This window comes from Mustela nivalis, assembly GCF_964662115.1.
Source record: "Mustela nivalis genome assembly, chromosome: 4".
In the NCBI taxonomy this organism is placed as follows: domain Eukaryota; kingdom Metazoa; phylum Chordata; class Mammalia; order Carnivora; family Mustelidae; genus Mustela; species Mustela nivalis.
In genome coordinates this window covers 66,017,858-66,037,949 of record NC_139023.1, presented here as the reverse complement: position 1 = coordinate 66,037,949, position 20,092 = coordinate 66,017,858, and the positions used below count along the sequence as shown (strand labels likewise).

Below are 20,092 nucleotides of genomic sequence, written 5' to 3'. Positions count from 1 at the left end.
CATGTGGAGCGGTGTCCCCAGGGGGGAACCGCTGGCCCTAGGGGAGGCCCGCCGGGTGTCCCTGCATCTCATCCAGGAACCCAAGGCTGCACTGGGCAGGCGAGACCCACAGGCCCGCGGGGACACTCCGACCCCGTGCTCTGCACCCTGAGTTCTAACACCTGTCAACTTGTCCAAGATCGCACTCCCCATTCTCCCCACCATCATCAGGTCACCCTGTGGCTCAGGCTCCCACATCCATTCTGGCCACCCCTCAATCCCTCTGTTCACTGCTGTGGCCAGCGCATGACCTCAGGCACCGGTGCCACCATTCAGGGCCGGTCAGTGGGCCTCAAGCCTGAGATGTTGGACCCTCCACCACCCACCAGCCTGGGGAGGGCCGGGCCTCCAGTCACCTGCCTCACTGGATGTTACCCGGACAGACCTTCCGATTGTCCGGAGGCGCCTCTGCATGTGATGGGGCAGGACCTGGACGCAGGAGAAGACAGCCTTTATTCTGTTCAGTGCCTCATTGGGACACTATTTATTTTTTGAACTTTTTCCTTTTCAGAGCCTTCCATTCACCTTCCTGTGTGGCCAGACTATTAAAAAGCTGTTTAACTTTTCGCTTTCTTTCCGCATCCCTTAAAAAAAGAGAAAGAACCCCATTTTTACATTCACCTTGGCATTTTTACCTGCGTGACCCACCAGCAGCTGGCATCCACGCAGGCCAGTGCACCCAGCCCCACCCAGCCCGGACCCCCAGCCCCCGCTCACCGCTCCAGGGTCTCGGAGAGCTGCATCCGGGCCAGGAACTGGTTGTCCCTGCGGATCTCCCGCACAGCCCCTTTAAATTCACGCTTGTGCTTGTGGATCAGCCTCCTTCGCTCCTGCTCCTGCTTGCTGCTTCCCTGCTTCCTCCCAAACTCCAGGCTGAGGAGAGAGCCAGTGTCAGGAGGCCCAGATCCCTCTCCCTGCCCACACCCCCCACCAGCCCGACACCCACACTTTGACCAGCCGGGGAGTGAAGAGCTTCAGTGGCTCGGGCTTGCTCTTCGCACAGACCAGTGGCCGGCAGCGGGGCTCAGGTTCCTCCAGGTTGGCCAGCGCGCTCTGGCACAGTTCCTGCAACCAGGGACGTGGAGGCTGCTGCAGGCCTGGCTGACGTGAGGCCTCCAGGGTTGAACGCGGGCGCAGCCAAAGCCTGGCTCTGAGGGAGCCCCACCGCTGTGTGGACAGGCCCCGCTTACACCCCTGGGCACACTTCCTGCTGGCAGGACAACAGATGCCCAAGACCCTTCTAGAAACCTCTCTGGGCACTCAGGCCTGCTTCAGCACCAGCAGACTCTATGGACTCTCCTTCCCCAGAGAAACTTGTCACCATGGGCACAAGGGACCCACCCCTATGGACACACACAGGGGAGCCTTCACTCTACCTCGGGCGGCCACACCATGGGCACCAAGCAAGACCCCATCCAGGACAAGTCACTTCTCAGTTATCCCACTTCCATCATCCCCCGTGGGCATTTCTAGAGCCACCCCTCCAGACAACCTACCTGCTAACCTGCTCCCCACTTGTGGGGATGGCCAAGCTGGCGCACAGGGCCACGGGGTGGAGGCCTCACCTGGAGCTCGGGGGGGTGACTGCGGCCAGCCAGGTGCTCCATCAGCAGGGCTCGCAGCGGCCTCACAATGGCGTAGAAGGATGGCAGCGAGCTGTAGAACTGCGCGCAGCCCTTCACCAGAGCCAGACACACAGCCAGGCAGGACAGTCTGCGGGGGGGTGGGGGGGCGACACCCAGCTTTAGGCCCAGAGGCAGGAAGGGGACCAGCTTGTTCCATTCCATCATTGCCACAGTCTGTCCTCTCGGCAAAAACCACAACCCCCCTCCGGAGTATACGCGCAGCGTGGTGTTGGGCAGGACAGCTGCCCTGTATCCCTGAGCAGAGAGGGTCATCGTGCGAAATACAGCTGCGGACCCGACTGGACACTTGGTACCACTCGGCTTTGGGGAAATGTAAACTACATCCACATGGAGCTGACGCCCCACCCATGCCCTGCTGTTCAACACATGAAACAAAGTAACGGATGTTAGGAACATGGGGAGCAACTGGTCCTGTAAAGTAACAGGGTGCTGCCTGAAAAACAGCATGGGGGAGTCCTCAGAAAAATGAAACCTAGAACTACCATGTGACCCCGCAATTCTGCTCAGTTGGTACCCAAAGAATGAAAAGGGCCTCAAAGAGATGCCTGCACCCCACATTTATGGCAGCTAAAATGGGAACACCCAAGTTCTGTGGACAGATGGACAGATGAGCAAAACATGGTCCATTCACACAATGGAACATTATCCAGCCTTAAACAGGAAGGACATTCTGACACCTGACCCCGCCTGATGAACCCGGAGGACATGGCACTAGAATGTGAAATATGCCAGCTACGAGAGGATAGACACTGTGATCCCACTTCTAGGAGGTCCCCGGAGGATCCAGAGGCTAGAGGCAGAAGGCAGACGGGGTGCCAGGGGTCGGGGAGGGAGTGGGAGACCGGTACACAATTTGTCCTAGGGATGACAACTTCTGGTTGTGAACAGTGTTGGTGTCCGCACCAGGGTATAGACATACTGGATTCCACTCCACCGCTGGCTTCACAGTGAAAACGGTATACCTTCTGTTGTGTTTTACCACAACACAAGAATGTCAAATAATCCATAATTTTAAAAATTAGAGAACAAAAGGACTTCTGACAAAAAGCCCCAGCCCTCCTGTGCACTGAATGTGTGTGCCCTCCTCACCCAATTTACACATCGAAACCCAGTCCCCACTGTGATGGTGTCTGGAGGGGAGTCCTCTGATCCATGAGCATGGGCTGTCTCCTTGCACTCAAGCCTTCCTTAATAGTGTCCGCCATGTCTTGTAATGTCAATTATCTTTTCCTTCCTGGTATTTAATTCCCATGTTTTATTCTTTTTGATGCTATCGTAAATAAAATTCTCTAAGTTTCCTTTTCATCTGCTCACTGTGTATAGAAATGCAACTGCTTTTTTGTTGACTTTGTACTCTGCAATTTCACTCCATTAGTTTATTAGATCCAACAGCTTTTTTCTCATCTTTAGGATTTCCCCCCATTATCAGACCGTACCACCTGCATATGCCACACTGGTGCATGCATCCTCTGGGGCCCAGCTCTCTCCAGCTCCAGGCTGGCCCGGCCCTGAGCATGCCCTCCCTGGCGCACCAGGCACCCCCGCACCTACCTGGTGTGGTTGGCCTCCGTCTTATTTTGGGCCTTCAGTCTGTAGGCCCAGTGGAGGGACAGGCCTCTCCTCTGCCACGTGGCTTTGTCCTCTTCATCAGAAACCACGAGCAACTCTGAGTTCTTCCCAGATGCTCTGAAAGGATGCACCAGAGTGTAACCTGAAGTCCAAGCGGGACAAGGACAAAGATGGCCTCTAAGCATCACAGCTCACAGGGAAGGCTGTGCGTGATGAGGCCATTAGAAGACTCACTTCAGACACTCTCACCATGTTGACTACACAGAGGTGGGGTTATAGCTCCTGCAGGGGTGACGGGGGCAACTGCCTAGGTCCCTGACCTCGTTGGGGAGACAGGCAGTAGGCCATACCCAGGAGACGGAGTATCAGAAAGCAACGCTGTGGGAAAAGGGGGAGAGTAGGAGCAGATGGCACACAGTGAACCCGGTCAGAGAAGGCCTGTCCCAGAGGATGAACGCTGGCACAGTGGACAGAAGCCCATCACCACCCAGAAGAGCAATCAAGGCAATGGGCATAGCTGGCCTGTACACTGGGCACAGCAAAGCCATTGGCAGTGGGGCAAAGGGACAGGAACCAATACCTGCCCCCCACTGTAGTGTCCACTGTGCCTCAAGCTGTGGCCATCTCCCAAAAGGTCCCCCAGGCGAGTCTGCACCTCTCCAGGCCCAGGCCCAGCGCACAGGAGCACATGGCAAAGAGATCTGTGCAGTACGGGTGCAGCGGCTGCATGCAAGGGTCTGCCTATGATATCATGAGGGGAAAGCAGGATAGACAGCGTGTCTGGGGTTGCGCGCCTGGCACTGGTGAGGTGGTCCACATGGCAGGCCTTATGGTCTACATTGTGGCATCAGATGGAATGAGCTATGATGGATGATCGATAGATCAGGGCAGGAAAGGTGGTCCTGAGGATGCGGAGCAAGAGGCGGAGCCCGGGGGGCACCTAGACCACCAGAGAGGGGAGCAGTGGGGATCAGTGTTACGGGTGCTATGGGAGGGGGCAGGGAGCCAAGACTAGCATAGCCCAGAAGGCCAGATGACACTAAAACTCCTTCTCCTTACAATACGGCTTCTGACAGGCACGCTTTCCAAAATTCCCAGCACTCTAGAAACTATGTAGACTGGGCTGCACACTAGAAATGTGGGCCACAAAGAGGGAGCGCAAATGTTCTTGTGGCCCAAAAACAAAACACAAGATTTTAATGATATGCTCACCTAACCCCAAGTATAAAAATGTCATTTCAACACATAATCAATATAAAAGAACTGTTTCATGTATTTTTGACAATAAGCCTCGGTCCACTGGGGTCCATGCAGTGTGTGGCCGCTGGTGACTATGGCAGCGGGAACAGTGGGGCCCCGGTTCCCTTGGGTGCAGGGGTGTCCAGCCAGCCACACTGAGAGGCCACAACCCTGGACAGTGGGGCTTCAGACCAACTCACCACGGCCACACTTGTTTGGTGATGCGATGTAAAGGATTCCAAGAAGGAAATTCACGAGCTCAGGAATGAACCTCCGAGACAAGGACACGTAATCCAGGAACACGCAGCACACGAACAGGCCCTTCACCACGTCTTGGAGTGACAGGACGGGGCACTGGCATGGGAGCATAGGCTGTGGTCAGCTGTCAGGAAGAAAGTCCCAGAAGGCTGCACTAGCTACACAAGCTGGCATCCCGGCTGAGATCTGTGGCCCCAGATCTGTCCCTGCACAGAGGAAGCACTGGCCTCACCACAGTGGGGCTAAGCGGGATTAAACCCGGTGAAGAGAGGTGCCTGGGTGGCTCAGTGGGTTAAGCCTCTGCCTTCAGCTCAGGTCATGGTCTCAGGGTCCTGGGATTGAGCCCTGCATTGGACTCTCTGTTCAGCAAAGAGCCTGCTTCTCCCTCCCCCTCTGCCTACTTCTGATCTCTGTCAGAGAGATAAGTAAATAAAGTCTTAAATAATGTAAATAAATAAAATCTTAGAAACAAAACAAAACAGAAAACACCTGGTGAAGAGCGAGGCCCTATCCCACCAACCTGCCGCCAGCCTGCAAAGTGCCGCTACTCAGTCTTTTTAAGCCAAAAGGAGAACAGAGACCTTATGAGACCCAGCACATCACCACTAATTCCAAAGGCTCTTTTTGGGGCTACTCCTGGGGTCTTCCTCATAGGCCCCCAGCCATGCACCAGCATGTATGTACCTTGGTGAGCAGCTGGCTCATGCACACCAGTGCGGGGGTCACCACAGGGTGCCGAAGGTCAGAGGTCGGAAACAACATCCCGGCAATTTTCAAATACATGAGCTGAAAGACAGCATCACCACACACGTTAGGGAGAGTGAAGTTCAAAACGCGGCCTTTTGATGGCACAGGACAAAGCAGGTTTGGACCTTCCCGGTGAGGGGCCAAGGCCCCCTCCCTGCACAGGTGGGGCACGCCCATTCTCACATGTGCACACGCACACACACAAGCCAGACTCTGCCGGAACGGCCGCCGAGCACAGAAAACACCCAAACAGCAACGGGCAGGTGTGGTGAGAACCGCTCACCGACACCCATTTCCTTGGACACGGGACCTTCCTGGGCTTGGCTCTCGCTCAGGGAAATGTAGGCTGAAGCCCTGTCCTGAACCCGTTTACTTTTCCCACAAGAGAGAGGCCAGGCCGCTGGCGAGGCTGCTGGGGAGGCCGTGGGCTCTGGGCAGGGGCGTAGACGTGCAACAGAAAGGGAAGGACACACTCCCTCCATGGACCCTTGAGTCCCCCTGCTGTGCTGGGCTCAGCACGGCCCCAAGGAGCCAACGTGAGCCAGCACTCTGGCCCACACAAATAGGACGCAAACGACAAGTGAGGCTACGTGCGGCAGCGGCAGGAGCGCTGACGCCTGGGGTGCTCAGATGGCTGGGCGTCTGCCTTTGGCTCAGGTCCTGATCTCAGGGTTCTGGGATCCAGCCCCGCAGCGGATCTCTTTGCTTCTCCCTCCGCCGCTCCCCCTGCTTGTGCTCTCTTCCCATCTCTCTCTGTTCAAGGACAGTGCTGGCTTGGAAGATGACACTCTCCAGGGACCACACCCCCCAGGAGGCACAAGAGAGGCTGCTTCACAGCCAGGCACCTGTGTTAGTAGGTTTTGCACACCTTCCATCTGGTCCAAAGGCCCCCAAGAAACCCTCCCAGACCCCAGCACTGGGCCACTGTGAGCTCATGAGGAGCTCAGGAGCCCCCAACTTCTCCTTCCTGCTCCCGGCAGGGGCTCCAGGATCGGCCACAGACCTGCTGGGGGGGGCATTCTGCCGAGTCCCCCATGCTGCCCCCCGCCGGGACTCCAGGGGACACAGCCACAGGATGGCAGAGGGGAAAGCAGCGCCTGCTCCTCGCGTCACCAGCATTGGACTGAGTGTCCGCTCAGGGAGCTGCTGTGATAGCAACAGCCCGTGTACTGAGTGCTGCATCTGGGCTGTGACACAGTCATGACATGGGAGGCATTTACTGCAACCCCAGCCCCGCTCACAGACAAGGACACAGGTCCACACAGCTTGTCTGAGGAACTGGAAGGGTCCTGCCATGTGGTCTCTGCAGCAGGTGTCCGCGGTGACACACGGGTGTCTGCCGAGGGCTTGGGCTCCCGGACATTGGCTCAGATCCCACTTGGGTTGTGGGGGAGGAGCACTAAAACCAGGAGCACAAACCCTATATTTTTAAGCTTCTGTTAATCACTGCTCTTCATTTCCGCAGAAATCTTAGAACACAGAACAGACTGGGCAAGTATTTCTTCGTGGTCATAGATGCCAATGAGGTGGCCCACAGCTGCCATGGGGCTGTTAGAGCCCCAGAGGTGCTTGGGTGTCTCCGTGGGGCCACAGCTGAGCTAGGGCATGGGCTCGGTCCTTCTGAACACAGACCCGTTCTGTTTGCCCTAAAGCCTCTTTGCCACGAAGGCTGAGCATAGCCCCATTCCCACGGTGTCACAGCAGTGAAACACATTCCCATGACTCATTCGTGAGTAGATGATCCTTTCCACTTTGTTCCAGTCTGTTCTCCAGCTCAGTCTGGAAGCTCAAAGGGCACGGCAAACCTACCAAACCACGCGACTTCCACTCAGCCAGCCCTCTTCTGGCCGGCCGACAGCATCGGCCCCCAGGCCCAAGACCAAGCCCCCGCTCACCACATCAAGGCCTGGAAAAGCCGCCCGGCCTCTGGCCTCAATGGCCCCTTCCATCTCGTGCATGGCATCTCGCAGGACGAATTTTATAGAGTTGCTTGCGGAGTCAGGAAACATTTGGCAAAGGTTATATAACTGCCTGTTAACCAGAAACATGGGTCAGGGGAAAATGACCTCAGGTAACGAAATCATGAAGAACGCCCCCAAACCTCAAGTTCACCATGTTCTGTGACATCACCTGCTGGCTGAGCAAGTGAGCACGTAAGGCCCTGGACGCACCTGTCTCCCCTCACTGGTCTGGTTGCCCTGCCGGGCAATCAAGAGAAAGCGCCTGCTAGTGTTTGTTTCAGAACACCACTCATACTTTTGCCATCTCCCAGAAAGTCCAGCTTCTCAGTAGCGACAGCAGAAGCCTAAGGCCGTAAGGAGCATGTTCTCTGAGACAGACTCAGGGAACGGGTCCAAGGTGCTGCCCACAGGAGCACAGCAGTTCCTCCCAAGCGCTGTGGTACCGGCAGAAGGTGGCATGGGGATGTGGGGGGTGCAGTGTGTGGCTAGCCCCAGACAGGCCCCTACAGCTCCTGTGCTCACTAACCCTCCCTCCAGCCAACCCGGGGCCAGGAGCCATACTCCCGTCTCTGCTTTCATGGGGGTCCCAGTGCAGTGAAGGCTCAGCCGTCCCTGGATGGGGTGGGGACAGAAGACCAGGGGGCTGGCCTTCCTGTCACTCACAGCACCAGCCTGACAGGTTTCCCCCGAAGTGTGGACCTGGAGCAGGCAGGTTTCTGGGCAACTCCAGGACATAGCCTACCCTGTGTCCCAAACACCCGGGCTGTCTGACCAGAACTGACGTTTCATTGGCAAATAAAACACAAAATAAGCCTCAAACAGCATGAACAAGCATGAAGCTGACCCGTTCGTAGTTAATGGCGTGTCCATCCCCAGGGCCTGGGGGCGGGCAGGGGCAGCACACTCACCACTCAGAGGAGACTATCGTCACCGAAAACCTGTAGCTAGTGTATACCGTGCAGCCCGTCTACAAAGTCAGCCTAACTCTGAGACGTAGTTTTACGACTATAACTAGGGACATAGCTGTTCAGCTCAGCCCGGCGGTCTAGTTAACCCACCACTGCAACTTACACAACCAATTTATCAATCACTTGGAGGTTGGGTGGGTCATCTGTAGCCAAATCTCCAATGTACTCCAGAAGAAAGCCAAATAGTTTCTGCAGAACACAGATCCAGAGCAGAGGTCAGTGCCCATCCCCAGAACAAAACCACAGGTGCTGCCCTCAACATTTTGGCCAACACATGTGCACGTGTCTTGGGCCACCAACGGGAGCATTATGCGGAGTGCAGGTCAAGAAGCTGGCCCTGCACCAGGATGGGCGGGTCAGCAGAAGGGCCTGGGGCACAGACTTCTGCACAGCAGCAGAGAGCACCCAGGTCCTCGGGCAAACCAAGAGTGTGCCCAGCCAGCCCTGTGCCTCAGCTGTGAATGGGCAGCACTTGCTGTGAAGAAAAGGCACATTCCACGTCTTCCTCTCCCGGACAGGCCGGCTCTCCCGCCTGCAGCCACGTGAGCCACATGCCCAGGCCTCCGTCTCCCTCACCTGTGAGTCAAGGGCAATAGCACCTCCTCCAGGACTCGCGGCCGCAGGGGGCTGGGGCACACGCAACTGGACACACAGATGGGGGTGGGGGATGCCCTGACACTTGCCACATACACCACCTACTTCCAGTTTTGCTTTGTTTCCCACAGCAAGACTCGGATGATTGCAGGTCTGAATTCTCTCCACCACCACAAGCTGCTCCTCCCTCGTCCTTCCCGATAATAAAGATTTCAGTTCCTCGTAGGACTCAGGGGCTGTCAAAAACACAGAACACACTCCACAGTTAACATCTAAGAAAAGAGCCACGTTTCTATTACCAGAGAGCTTAAAAACGAAACAGAACAGGGGTGATGTCATTTTGCCACGACACAATTTCAGGTGTGTCCTACAGACACCTCCTCCTACCATGACCGCCGATTGCGGATCTAAGGTGTGCTCCGGACGGTCCCAGGGGTGAGGTGCAGGATGGGCTACTGTGGATCAGTGAAAAGGCAGCAGGTATGGGGTTTAGTGTCCACACTTGCTCAGGAGCTGGCAGGAGCCACATGGCAGAGTGCTGTCACCACCCCAGATTCCCACTGATCACAGCACACGCCGGAAAAAGCCAGCCTCTGGAGGTGACCGTAAGCCACGGGACAGTTTAGGACACTCACTAGAACCGGATTCTTCTCCACACACCAGACCACACAACATACAATGTTTGCTTTAAGGGGTTATGCGCCCAAATGAGTGTCCAGGTTTGGCACACAGGAAGCCTCCTCACAGGTGACTCCCCAATCTCCCAAGCCCTACCCCCGCTCTCTGTGGCAGCCACATTTCCACCACAGAAAGAGCAAAACGACCTCCAGTGGAAAGGTGTGTGTTGTCCTCCCGCTCCTGCTGGCCCACGAAACTATCCGTAGTCAACACAGGCTGGCGAACACTCTGGCCAGACACTGCCGAGCAGGACTGTGCCCATCACAAGCCCATACATTATAGGTGGGCACACAGCCACGTGTCCAGAAGCACACCCTCAGTCCCCACAGACTTGGCCTCAGTGAGGCCGACTTGTCACCAGGTCACCGAGGTCATCCCAGCACAAAAGAAAACCCAGTGTTTGTCTACCTGCAAACGTATAGGGCAGCTGGTTCCTGGCAGCTTCTTGAGCTCTGTGACCAATGCTGGTCGTCCCTTCGCCCAGGGCCTGCCGGGGCTCTCCGTTGGGCCGCCCACAGTCCTCCTCACTGTCCATGTCCGATGCCAGGTCTGAGTGCCCATCAGGGTCACTGCTGTTCTCTGGGTCCTCCTCACTCAGGTCTTCACCCTGCTCCTCTTCACTCTCACCATCACTGGCTTCCCTGCTTTGCTCTTCCTCAATGATCATCTTCCCATCCTAGAACAGAAGAGGGGGACCTCAGGCCTCAGTACTCCGGGAATGCTGCACACATGAGGAGCACGAGTGCCGAGAGCTGTCCCTGCCCTCCTCACTGGCTCCATGCCCAGCGGTGTCCTCTGGGCCCTCAGGGCCAGCAGGCTGGGAAATAGCTCCGATTCCTACTGCCAGGGCTCTGGGCCAGGGTCAGTGTCTGCCACGGAGCAGCAGTGACCCAAGGTGTGGCGGGCGCCCCGGTGGCCATGGGGTCCAGCGTCTGCCTCTGCAGGGGCTTCCTGACATTGAGGCTATACCCAGAGGTGGCAGGACCTCACAGTATCTGGGGGTCACCTGTGGCTATGTTCTCCTGCCAAGTGCCCCAGTATTCTGTGAGCACCCAGCCCCTCGCATCCTCCTCGGCTCAGCACACCTGGCCTCCTCCTGGCCTACTGCCCTGAAACCAGGATGACTCTCTCCAAAGGGGTAAGGGTAAAGATCTCACGGAGTTCTAGGAACTCCATTATTTTACTAGCTCCCTCAACAGCCGTGCTAAGCCTGCAAATAACCACAGGCTTATGAGTGAAGGAGGCTGATGTCAGCACATGAAGATCCAGCACGAGGCTGGCGGTGCCTCATCCAAGCAACTTGCCCATGGGTGCGGGATTGGAACAGCCGGGCACTCCCAGATGCAGAGTGCACGGGTATTCTCACAGACCCACTCTCCACCGCAATGAGACGTTCAGATTCCAGAAACCGAGCTTCTGAATTCAGAGAGTAGGCCAGCCAGCAAAGGCAAACCCCTTACCGTGTAGGACAGTAGTCGCCTGTCGTCTTTGTCCAAAACGAAGCCGTCATTTAAGTCATCCGCGGACAGGTGCTTCGGTTTCCTAGCCTCACTGCCCTCGTCCTCACCACGCATTCTCCGTAGCCGTGCAGCCTGGCCAGGAAGGAAGCACATTGTGAGAGGCCTGCTGGCCCTGCCCTCCCACCAACCCCAGGCCAGGGTTCCAAGCCTGCCTCTCCCTTGTGTGCGGGGACTATGGAAGCATCACACGCGACACCTCCTACCACACACAAACAGAAGCATCGCGGCACAAGTGCATCTGGGCATCGGAAGGCAAGCCTGCACGTCTACAGTTTGTCCAGCCCCAAGCTGAGTGGACCTCACTCCCCGCTGCATGGCCACGGGGGTGAGGGCAGGGGCTCAACCGTGCGGTTGTCTGCGCACAGGCTGCCAGCCAAGAGGCCCCAGTGGGGGTGGACTACAGAGCCCAAGACAGAATAGCAAGTCAATGTTCATTTTTGTTCTAATGCAACAAAAATTTAAAAGCCCTCTTTAAGGCACAGAAAATGAGTTGAGAAGACCGTGTACTATACTGTTAGCTGCTGTTTTTAGACAAAAGAATCAGAGCACTCATTTCTTATTTGGTATATCTGGGTATCATCTGCAATTTTTTTGCTTTTAGAATAAAAAATGAAATTTAGAGAAAAAGAAACTATAAATTTTAAAGAGTCTAACAAGATTTCTTTGATAAAACAGCTCATCTGCAGCCCACCTCAAAAGCAGAGAGGAAAGGCCTCAAACCCAGATCCTGCCGCCCGAGTGGTACTGGGCCCCACAGTCAAGGTCACGGTCACACCCGCACCTCTAGCTGCTGAAGCCGCTCCTGCTCCTCCTTGGCCAGCTCCTCTTCTGACTTCATCCGGTTAGAGGGCTGGGCCTTCATTTCAAAGCCCAGCTCGCGAACCATCATGTCATATGCATCAGGCTATGGCAGAAAGAAGAACTTTTTACTTCTGGTTGCTTTTTATTTTTAACAATTTGCACAGGCAGCTTCTTGCATATCCAGTAACGTGCTGACACCACGATGGAGGGAGCCAGATGGTATCCACGTCTTTCCTACTTAAAATAAAACTGTTTTCACCAGTCTACAGAACCCTTTAAGATCAGAGAGGATTTTCCACTCCTGGACAATTCTCAAAACATAGCTGCTTTAACAAAACTAAACATTGCTCATTAGGCATGAAGCCCACAAAACAGGCTGGGGTAAATGTGGCAGTAACAGTGTCAGTGGCCCACAAAGGTGGACAGCTGGTCACATGACATGGCCACCTGATGAAATCCCACATACTTCCTAAAAGCCAGACACATAGCTGAATGCCACTTTTCAACAATTTAGACTAAAGTGGTAGGAGCCGCCCACTGCCCAGAGGGAAAATTCAGTAACCGTATATATGGCTATGTGGATATGTAACTGGAAAAGTCAAATACCATCTGAAGAAGCCCTCCCCTTGAAGGACTGCTCCTACCAGGAACTTTAGTTTAGTTATCCAGGCGGAGATGCTGAAGCCTCTTTCTGCCCAGCTCTACACTGACACCACATGGTTCCACATACTCCATGAATCCTCACTAGAAAACACAGGAACTAAGAAAAGGAGGGCAGCTATCCATGTCAAGGAACAGGCCTGAAGGGACACCGGTCTCCACCTTTCCTCCAGAGAAAGGACCAGTCAGCTTGATACCCACCTTGGGTCGCTCCTTCTTATCCCTGTTCTCAGACTTGGGAGTTCTGTGTGTCAGTAGAGTCTGGATTTCTTTCCAGTCTTGGTCCAGCTTCTCCGTGAGCTCCAGAGCACCTTCCCGTTGTGCCTGTCTCTCCCTCTGCAGAGAGAGTACAGATGTGAGGCGTGCTGCCGGTGCAGGGTCGCGAGCAAGAAGCCTCGCTTGCCAGTCTATGTGTAATGTAGCAGCAGAACAGAGAGCCCGAGAGAGGAGGATCTCAGAAGAGTGGAGCTACAGAATCTCATCACACAGAGCTGAGTCCCTGCTATCAACTGGCCATCTTGACGCTCTGAGCAGTTTGCTGCTGATTAAAGACAGGCATACACGTCAACATATAAAACCAACCCACCAAAGACACCCCCAATCCCAAAACACAAAAGACTGTGAAAAGTATATAAAAGATGAGATTTAAAATAGTCCTATCCAAAACGAATGCTTCTATTAAGGTCACAGGAGATGTTAAATACAACCTAGACACACACAAAGAAAAGCAGCCCGGGAGCTGTTTTGGGGAGGATCCCCGGGCCAGAGCACCGGGAGCACTAATGCACCTTCTCCTGCTTAGACTTGGCAATGAGCTCTTCAATGAGTTCTCTGCGTGACCTCGGCTTCTCCCCCTCTTCTCCTTGCTGCTGCGGGGTCTTCTTATGAAGTAGCCCGCCACCACCTCCGAAATGGGCAGCAGTCAGCTCGGCTGGGGACCAAGAGCAGAAAAGGCATCTGTGAAGCTGGTGCTGGTGCTCAAACCAGTTCTTGCACTGGTCTGCCAACATCTACCCAGGGGCAGATCTGAGAACCAACTTCACCGGCAAGAACCAATTCTCCCACAACGTGGCTGCATGAGACCCCAAGCACAGCGGCACTTAAGAAATCCCCAGAACGCAGGTGTCTGGGTGGCTCAGTTGTTAAGTAACTGCCTTCAGTTTGGGTCATGATCCCAGGGTCCTAGAATCAAGTCCCGCATCGGGTTCTCTACCCTGTGGAGAGCCTGCTTCCCCCTCTGCCTCTCTGTCTCTCATGAATAAATAAATTAAAAAAGAAAACAAAACAAAAACTTAAAAAAAAAAAAAAAAAAGACAAGAAATCCACAGGATGAACCACCCCAAGAAAACTCAGAGCCATCAAATAGCCCCTGACTGTGACCTGATGCCTGGAAACACCAAGGATCTACTCGCTCGCTGCGTTTGAATCTCACAATCAGCAAGCACAGTAAAACAAGCTGGAGTTCAAGTCTCAGGATGGAGTGCCCAGGATAGGGCCGCGTGAGAACCAACATCCTTCACGCCTGCTCGGGCAAGGCTCAGAGCCTGAGCCTAAGTCAGGAAGCTGGGGCCACAGCCAGAGCCATGACGTTTAATTGGCCCTGTTCTGTGGCAGAAGAGGGAAAATGTTGTGGGAATCATCAACTCAGGAATGGACAGAAACCTTAAAAAACCCAGCACCTCAGATGAGAAAACAGAGGCTAATGTGGGGAGCCATTTCCCCAAATCTGCCAGGAACAGAAACAGAACATTAGGGCCAGTTTCCCAGAGCGGGACCCAAAGCCCTGCCCCTGCTCCCAGCCACATCTGCGCAGATAACATGTGTGCAGGAAGGAGAGGCCAGTGTACAGAACCGCTGACTCCAGACAAGCTCTCTAGGCCGCCTGCCAGTGAGTCACCAGGGCCGGGGTGCTCCACTCCGAGCTCTCAGCTCCCCCTGCTCTGCCCCCTAGAGCAGCCCTGGGGCTCAAATGTCTGGGCTGTCCCTTGCCAGCTACTCAAGGAAACGACCTGAGTAACTCAAATGCCTTTGTTCCAAATCAACTTTTCTCGTTCTCTTGGGTTTCTCTCCTAACCAGGTGCTCCTGACCACCCTCCCCCTCCACGGCTCCTGGAACCCTTGTCTTCAGTCCTCACTCTCCCCAGCTCTTCCATCACTCCCCTTGGCTTCCCGCCACCCCCCGGGGGTGGACTCACAAGTTCCCACGGCTCCTTCTGCCAGCAGCTCGGCCCCCTTCCCACACCCTTCTGGAAAGGCTCTTGCCATGTGGCTTGCCCCCGAGCTCCAGGACTCAGCAGTGGTCTCCTCTTTTCCTCCCACCCCTAAGGCTGCAGCTTCTACAAGGCCTTCCCCGGATGTTGGATGGCATTTCAAGCTGCCCGAAGCCAGTGTGTGTCACAGTGTAGCCCATCTCAGTGACTGGCAGTCCCACATCATTAGGTGCTCCAGCTGAAACCCTGGGAAGCCTCTGATCCCTCGCACACCTCCATCACAATGAGGTAAGAGCTACCTGACAGGGTTGACCTTTCCGATGAACCTCTCCTATTCTAGGGGAGATCACCACATCACACAGCTGGACAAAATACGTGTTTCCTATTGATTTATTTGTAAAGTTACAGTAAATACATACACATTCAAAAGTAAGAGCTTTTCTAAGTTAATTGGGTTTTGAAGAGCTCATAATCAGAATCAAAGGATGCCAGAGAATTTCTACGGAACAGTTGAGCCCCCAAGACCCAACAATGGGAACACATGGAGCCCGATCCCCCCAGTCACCTGGAAATCACAGCCTCTCATGCTGATAAGCCCAAGGCCAGTTGCCCTGTGAAGACCAGCTTGTCAACACGAAGGTACTAAGCGCCTACCTTCATCATAGTGAGTTAGGACCGTCAAAGTGACCACATTTAACAGGTAAGCATGCACACACAAAAAAACCCTCAAACAATGAGCCATACAGAGAGAAAGGCACAGAGGACAGAACTAGCAGACTGTCCCCTTGCTCCCAGCCCGTACCAGACAGTGTTCCACGTTCCTCCGTGTCGCTGTCACTATCAACAATGTCATTATGCTTCTCGATGTCTGCCAAAGACTGGCCGTAATGAGTTAATTCTTCATCTTCGTTTAGGTTGTAGATGCTTTTTTTCTCATGTTGCCGCTGACAGAAGAAGAAAAAAATCAGCTTCCTAAAATTTCCATATCCATTTAATAGCAAAACCCCGTTATTTTCCCACTGTTTCTATAACGTGACAATGTAGCCCAAGCACATCAGACTTTCTGGGTCATTTGAGCAATGTTCCAAAGATAAACAAAGATAAACAGAGCCCACAGGAGGTAAACCATTCAGGGGCCAGCCTGAGCCATGCCAGTGTTCCACCATCGATCAGCTCTCCACCGGACCAAGCCAGGGGCTGCACTATAACTCAGGACACATCACCACTGTGTCCTTGAGTCATGACACTTCTCCACCCGGCTGGCGGCAGACAAGGAGCAGCACGCACACTGTACCTCGTGGGGGGCGTGCCCACGCGAGTATAAGTGAATGACGGGGCAACCGCCTGCTTGTGCTGGACTTCCGTGAGCAACGGCAGCATCAGACCCCCTCCCGTTGTCCTGCACACCTGCTGCTCCAGGGCAAACCTCTTCATCATCTTCTCCTCTGGGCTCATGGTGCTACTGTACTCCCCAAAGCGCTTATCTGTGAACACGTTGGACTTGTCCCTTTCCTTGTACTCCTTCAGTAATGTCTGGGTGCGCTGGAAAAGAGATCACAGAAAAATCTCACACGGGTCCTGGCATCTTTGAGCTCTGATGGCTTGGCGATCTTGGTCCCTACAGAGAAACCGCTCCCACAGGGGACACACGGTGGCTCCAGTGAACTGTAAGATGCCACTGACACCAACAGTCAAAGAAAGGGCTAATCTACTGGCTGGAAAGACGGGTTTCAGTTACTGAGGAAGCGGGGTTGCCCCAGTACAATGAAGGCAGAGAGGACTGTGTCTGGAGTTTAGGGGGCTCTCTGAGGCGTGCCTTGGCACTTCCATGCCCAGAACTAGAAGTGAAAGAAAAACAGCAGCAACTTTAAGAAAGCCAAACGATGAGCACGGAGAAGTCGCTCTGCCAGGTAGAGAGGCCAGAGGAACTCAAGTTCTAGCTGAGAGGAAGGGAAACGAACAAGGAGGTGGAAAGGATGCCATACATGTCAACTATAACGTCCTGACCAATTAGACACAGAGACTGTAGTAAGATCGCTTATTTTCTCTTTGTCACATGAATGTCTTCGTTTGTCTACAGTCAGTCCTTGCTCCTCTGGGATTCCAGGTCTGCAAATCTGCTTACTTGCTAAAGGTTACTGTGACCCCAAACCACTACCCATAGCACTTTCGTGATCATTCATTCATGTGAGGCCTAGAAGGTACAGTCATGAGTGTGACAGCTCGAACTCTGGGGGCAGGGACCTAGCCTCTCCGACCCCAGAGGCCTCTCGTTCCTGCTGGCTGTTGCTATGGGATCACAAGAATTTACACAAGATGGCTCCAGAGAGAGCTGGGCTGTACTGCTGTGTGTTACACACTCAAGTGTGGGTTTGGAGCTTGGCTTCCCCACTCCCGACCTGACGAAAATCCTGGAATCCTGGAACGGCTCCTCGTCTCCCATTTTCTCATGTGTAAATGGGGATAATACCAGTACTCCCCTCATAAGGGCGACTGTGTGCTTCTTGGTACAACACCTGTGTCATTGGGAGGGATGACAGACACATCAACTCAGCTTACCTTACTGCTGGTGTGAGAATGGAGAGTGAGGCCCAGCCACCCCAAGATGGCTCTGGGACCCACAGTCTCGCTGTGCACACGGCTGCTGCCCAGTGCCACCACTGACTGGAGCAGAAGACACATGGGACAGTGCATTTGATTCTGAGGGACGCGTCAAGAAGACCAGGCCCATCCTGCCACCCTGTGTGTTTTGATGCACACAGCACGCTCCAACTGCCTAGACAACCCGAGTCCCCTCAGCACAGCTGAGTTCTCCCACCCCATGCTGTGCCACACGCTCCATGACAGGGGACAATGTACCTTCGTCTCCACCTCTGGCATTTTGCTCACCCTTCTGATCTCAAGTGTGACTCCCTCTATTAAGGAGTTTCTGATCTTCCTATCCTACCTTCTGACTTGAGCCCCCAAAGCACAATGGATCGGAGGAGGCACCAACACCTGCCTCCAGGCCATTCACTGCAGGCCTTCGAACAGGGCACCGAGGTGACTCCGTCTGGTACTATGGGCATGAGCAAGCTGCCCTATTCGGGCTGTAGGGCTTGGGAAAGTAGCAGACGTGGTGACTAGTGCTGGCCCCTGGAGGATATGGGGGGGAAAGATAGGACTTTTTGGACAAACTGAGTTGCAAGAGGCAAAGCAAGCACAACAGGTTGTGCCCAGATCGTGAAGGACTCTGAGAAAGACAAGCTGAGAAATTTAAGAATAAAAGCCAGTTGTTTATATGTCACCCAGTATATACTCAATGCGCCACTTAACCTTACAGTGACCGTTAGGGAAAGGCTGGGTATTATCATCTGAGCTCTAGAACTGAGAAAACACGCTTAGCTGGTGGAAACAAATGGGGCCCTCTAGAGCCCACGTGGCCAGGTCCCTGGTGGCTTCCCTGGAGTGTGCCCTCGTGGCCTCATCAGCCCCCCCCCCCCATAAGTTCATCTAGTCAGCTCCTTGTAGTAAGGACGAGAGCCGGTTCAGTTCGAAGGTCTGGACAGCGCCCTGATGGCAGAACAAGGATGGCAGGCCCAGGAAGGCTGGGGTCCAGTCTTCACTGACCTCCATCTCCCAGCAGCTAAGAGGGAGGGAGCGTCTACCTTCACATTCAAACCCAGGGCAAGCCCCGCCCTTCGCTGAGACCCTGGGAAACGCGCAGGTCCTTTCCGTGCCCCAACTTCCCCCCGCACCCTGATGTTTTCTATAGGATACTATGTGTCTTCCCCACGGCAACAACTAACACTGTCACACCAAAGACCACGTCTCGGAGGCAGCACACGGAGTGCCGTCTGAACGCAGCCCGAAAGGCGCGGGATACTCGGGGGCCGAAAGCACGGAACGTGGCATTTCGGTCCCCACGCGCGGGACACGCTGCTGCGCTCGGAAAGAGAGACGCCCTAGTCCCCCCACATCCGTGAGCTCCCGCCCCTGCGAAGGCAAGGGTGCGCGGCCGCCGGACCAGAGGCTGCATGCCCCCGCAGAGACGGCCGCAGGAGGCGCGCACGGGCGCCCCGCGCCGGGGTCCGGAGGCCGGGAGCACACGCTCGCCGCGAGCCCACCTAGCGCCGTTTCCCGGGCCGGCTCCCTGCAGCTCGCCAGAGGGAGACGCGGGACTCGCGCTCCGCCCGCGGGACGCAGTGTCCCGGCCAGGCACGCGCCCCCGCCCCCGCCTGTCCCGTCGGCGCGGCCCCCGAACCTCACCTTGTGTACGGCCCGCGCGCGCGACACGCCGGGCTGCCCCACGGCGTGTCGCGCCTTCCTGCCCAGCACCGGAAACTTCTGTCGGTTCACCTTCACCTCGAACGGATTAGGGTTGGGCCTCGCTCGGCCGCCCTGCGCCCCCGCCGGCGCCCCGGCTCCCCTAGTGCGCGCCGCCGCCGGCCTGGCCTTGCCCATGGCTCCCCCGCCAGCCCGCAGCCACACTCTGCCCGCCGCCCGGCGCACGCCGCCGGAAAAGAGGGCGGCCCCGGGGCACCGCCCCGTCCTCGTCGCGCGATAGCCAAAGAGCGGCCGTGAGTACTCGCAGCCCGCAGACCAGCCTACGCGTCTCCCTGCGAGTGACTACAACTCCCAGCAGGCCACGCTCTCCCGACGCACCGCCCCCGCCCTGCGCGCGGCCTTCTGGGAGCCGATGTGCCCCGTGCAGCGCCGCGCTGCGCCGCACCTGCCTCAGGGCGCGGCGGCGAGGGCAGCGCTCGGTTCCCTCTTCTGGGAAGCCGTTGGAGGGAGCCGGCCGCGGTGCGGGTAGGCGGCGGCGGCGGCACTAGCAGCCGCCGCCGCCGGGGCACGGCGCAGCCGCGGAGCCCTCCCTGAGGTGGGGCTCGGCGGAGACTCCGGGCGGCCCGGGAGCCGGGCTCCCAGGAGCAAGTTGCCCGTGCCAGGCGCGAGCGATGCGGACGAGAGCCCGGGCCCCGGCGCGGCGGCGGTGAGCGCGGAGTTCCCCGGCGACCGCGCTGCCGGCTCCCCTCGCCTCAGCGACGCCCCTGCCGAGGGCCCGGGACCCGAGGACCAGGGCTCCCCTGGCCCGCGCCGGCGGCGGCGGCGGCGTCGGCGGCGGCGGCGGCGTCGCAGACGGGCCCGGAGGCGGCGCGGCGGGTGGTGGCCGTGGCCGTGGCGGCGGCGGCAGCGGCGGCGGCGGCGGCAGGAGCCACAACT

At 56.0% G+C, this 20,092-nt stretch overlaps 1 protein-coding gene across 2 annotated transcripts; it reads right to left on the bottom strand.

Annotated features, from left to right (window-relative positions):
- Positions 1–490: 490 nt before the first annotated feature.
- NOP14 (NOP14 nucleolar protein) lies at positions 491–19,464 on the bottom strand. Of its 2 annotated transcripts, XM_082727075.1 has the most exons (19): positions 19,139–19,464; positions 16,298–16,432; positions 15,693–15,834; positions 13,469–13,611; positions 12,882–13,016; positions 12,001–12,123; positions 11,160–11,291; positions 10,108–10,375; positions 9,127–9,257; positions 8,531–8,616; positions 7,394–7,529; positions 5,436–5,537; positions 4,694–4,847; positions 3,237–3,396; positions 1,885–2,040; positions 1,605–1,752; positions 986–1,104; positions 757–912; positions 491–623 (listed from the first exon to the last, which is right to left on the bottom strand). In XM_082727075.1, exons 1-19 carry the CDS (start codon positions 19,331–19,333, stop codon positions 524–526), a joined length of 2,721 nt encoding a protein of 906 aa, XP_082583201.1. In that variant the 5' UTR covers positions 19,334–19,464; the 3' UTR covers positions 491–523. The 2 variants fall into 2 exon arrangements, with proteins under 2 accessions (XP_082583201.1, XP_082583202.1); XM_082727076.1 differs by lacking the exon at positions 1,885–2,040 and having other exon boundaries at positions 19,139–19,460.
- Positions 19,465–20,092: the final 628 nt, after the last annotated feature.

Coding starts and splice junctions, on each gene's coding strand:
- NOP14 (XM_082727075.1), bottom strand. CDS start 19,333: ATGGGCAAGGCCAGGCCGGCGGCGGCGCGCACTAGGGGAGCCGGGGCG. Junction 16,433..19,138: donor GCGCGCGGGCCGTACACAAG/GTGAGGTTCGGG, acceptor TCTCTTTTCCAG/CGCACCCAGACATTACTGAA. Junction 5,538..7,393: donor CTTTTCCAGGCCTTGATGTG/GTGAGCGGGGGC, acceptor GCTGTCTTTCAG/CTCATGTATTTGAAAATTGC.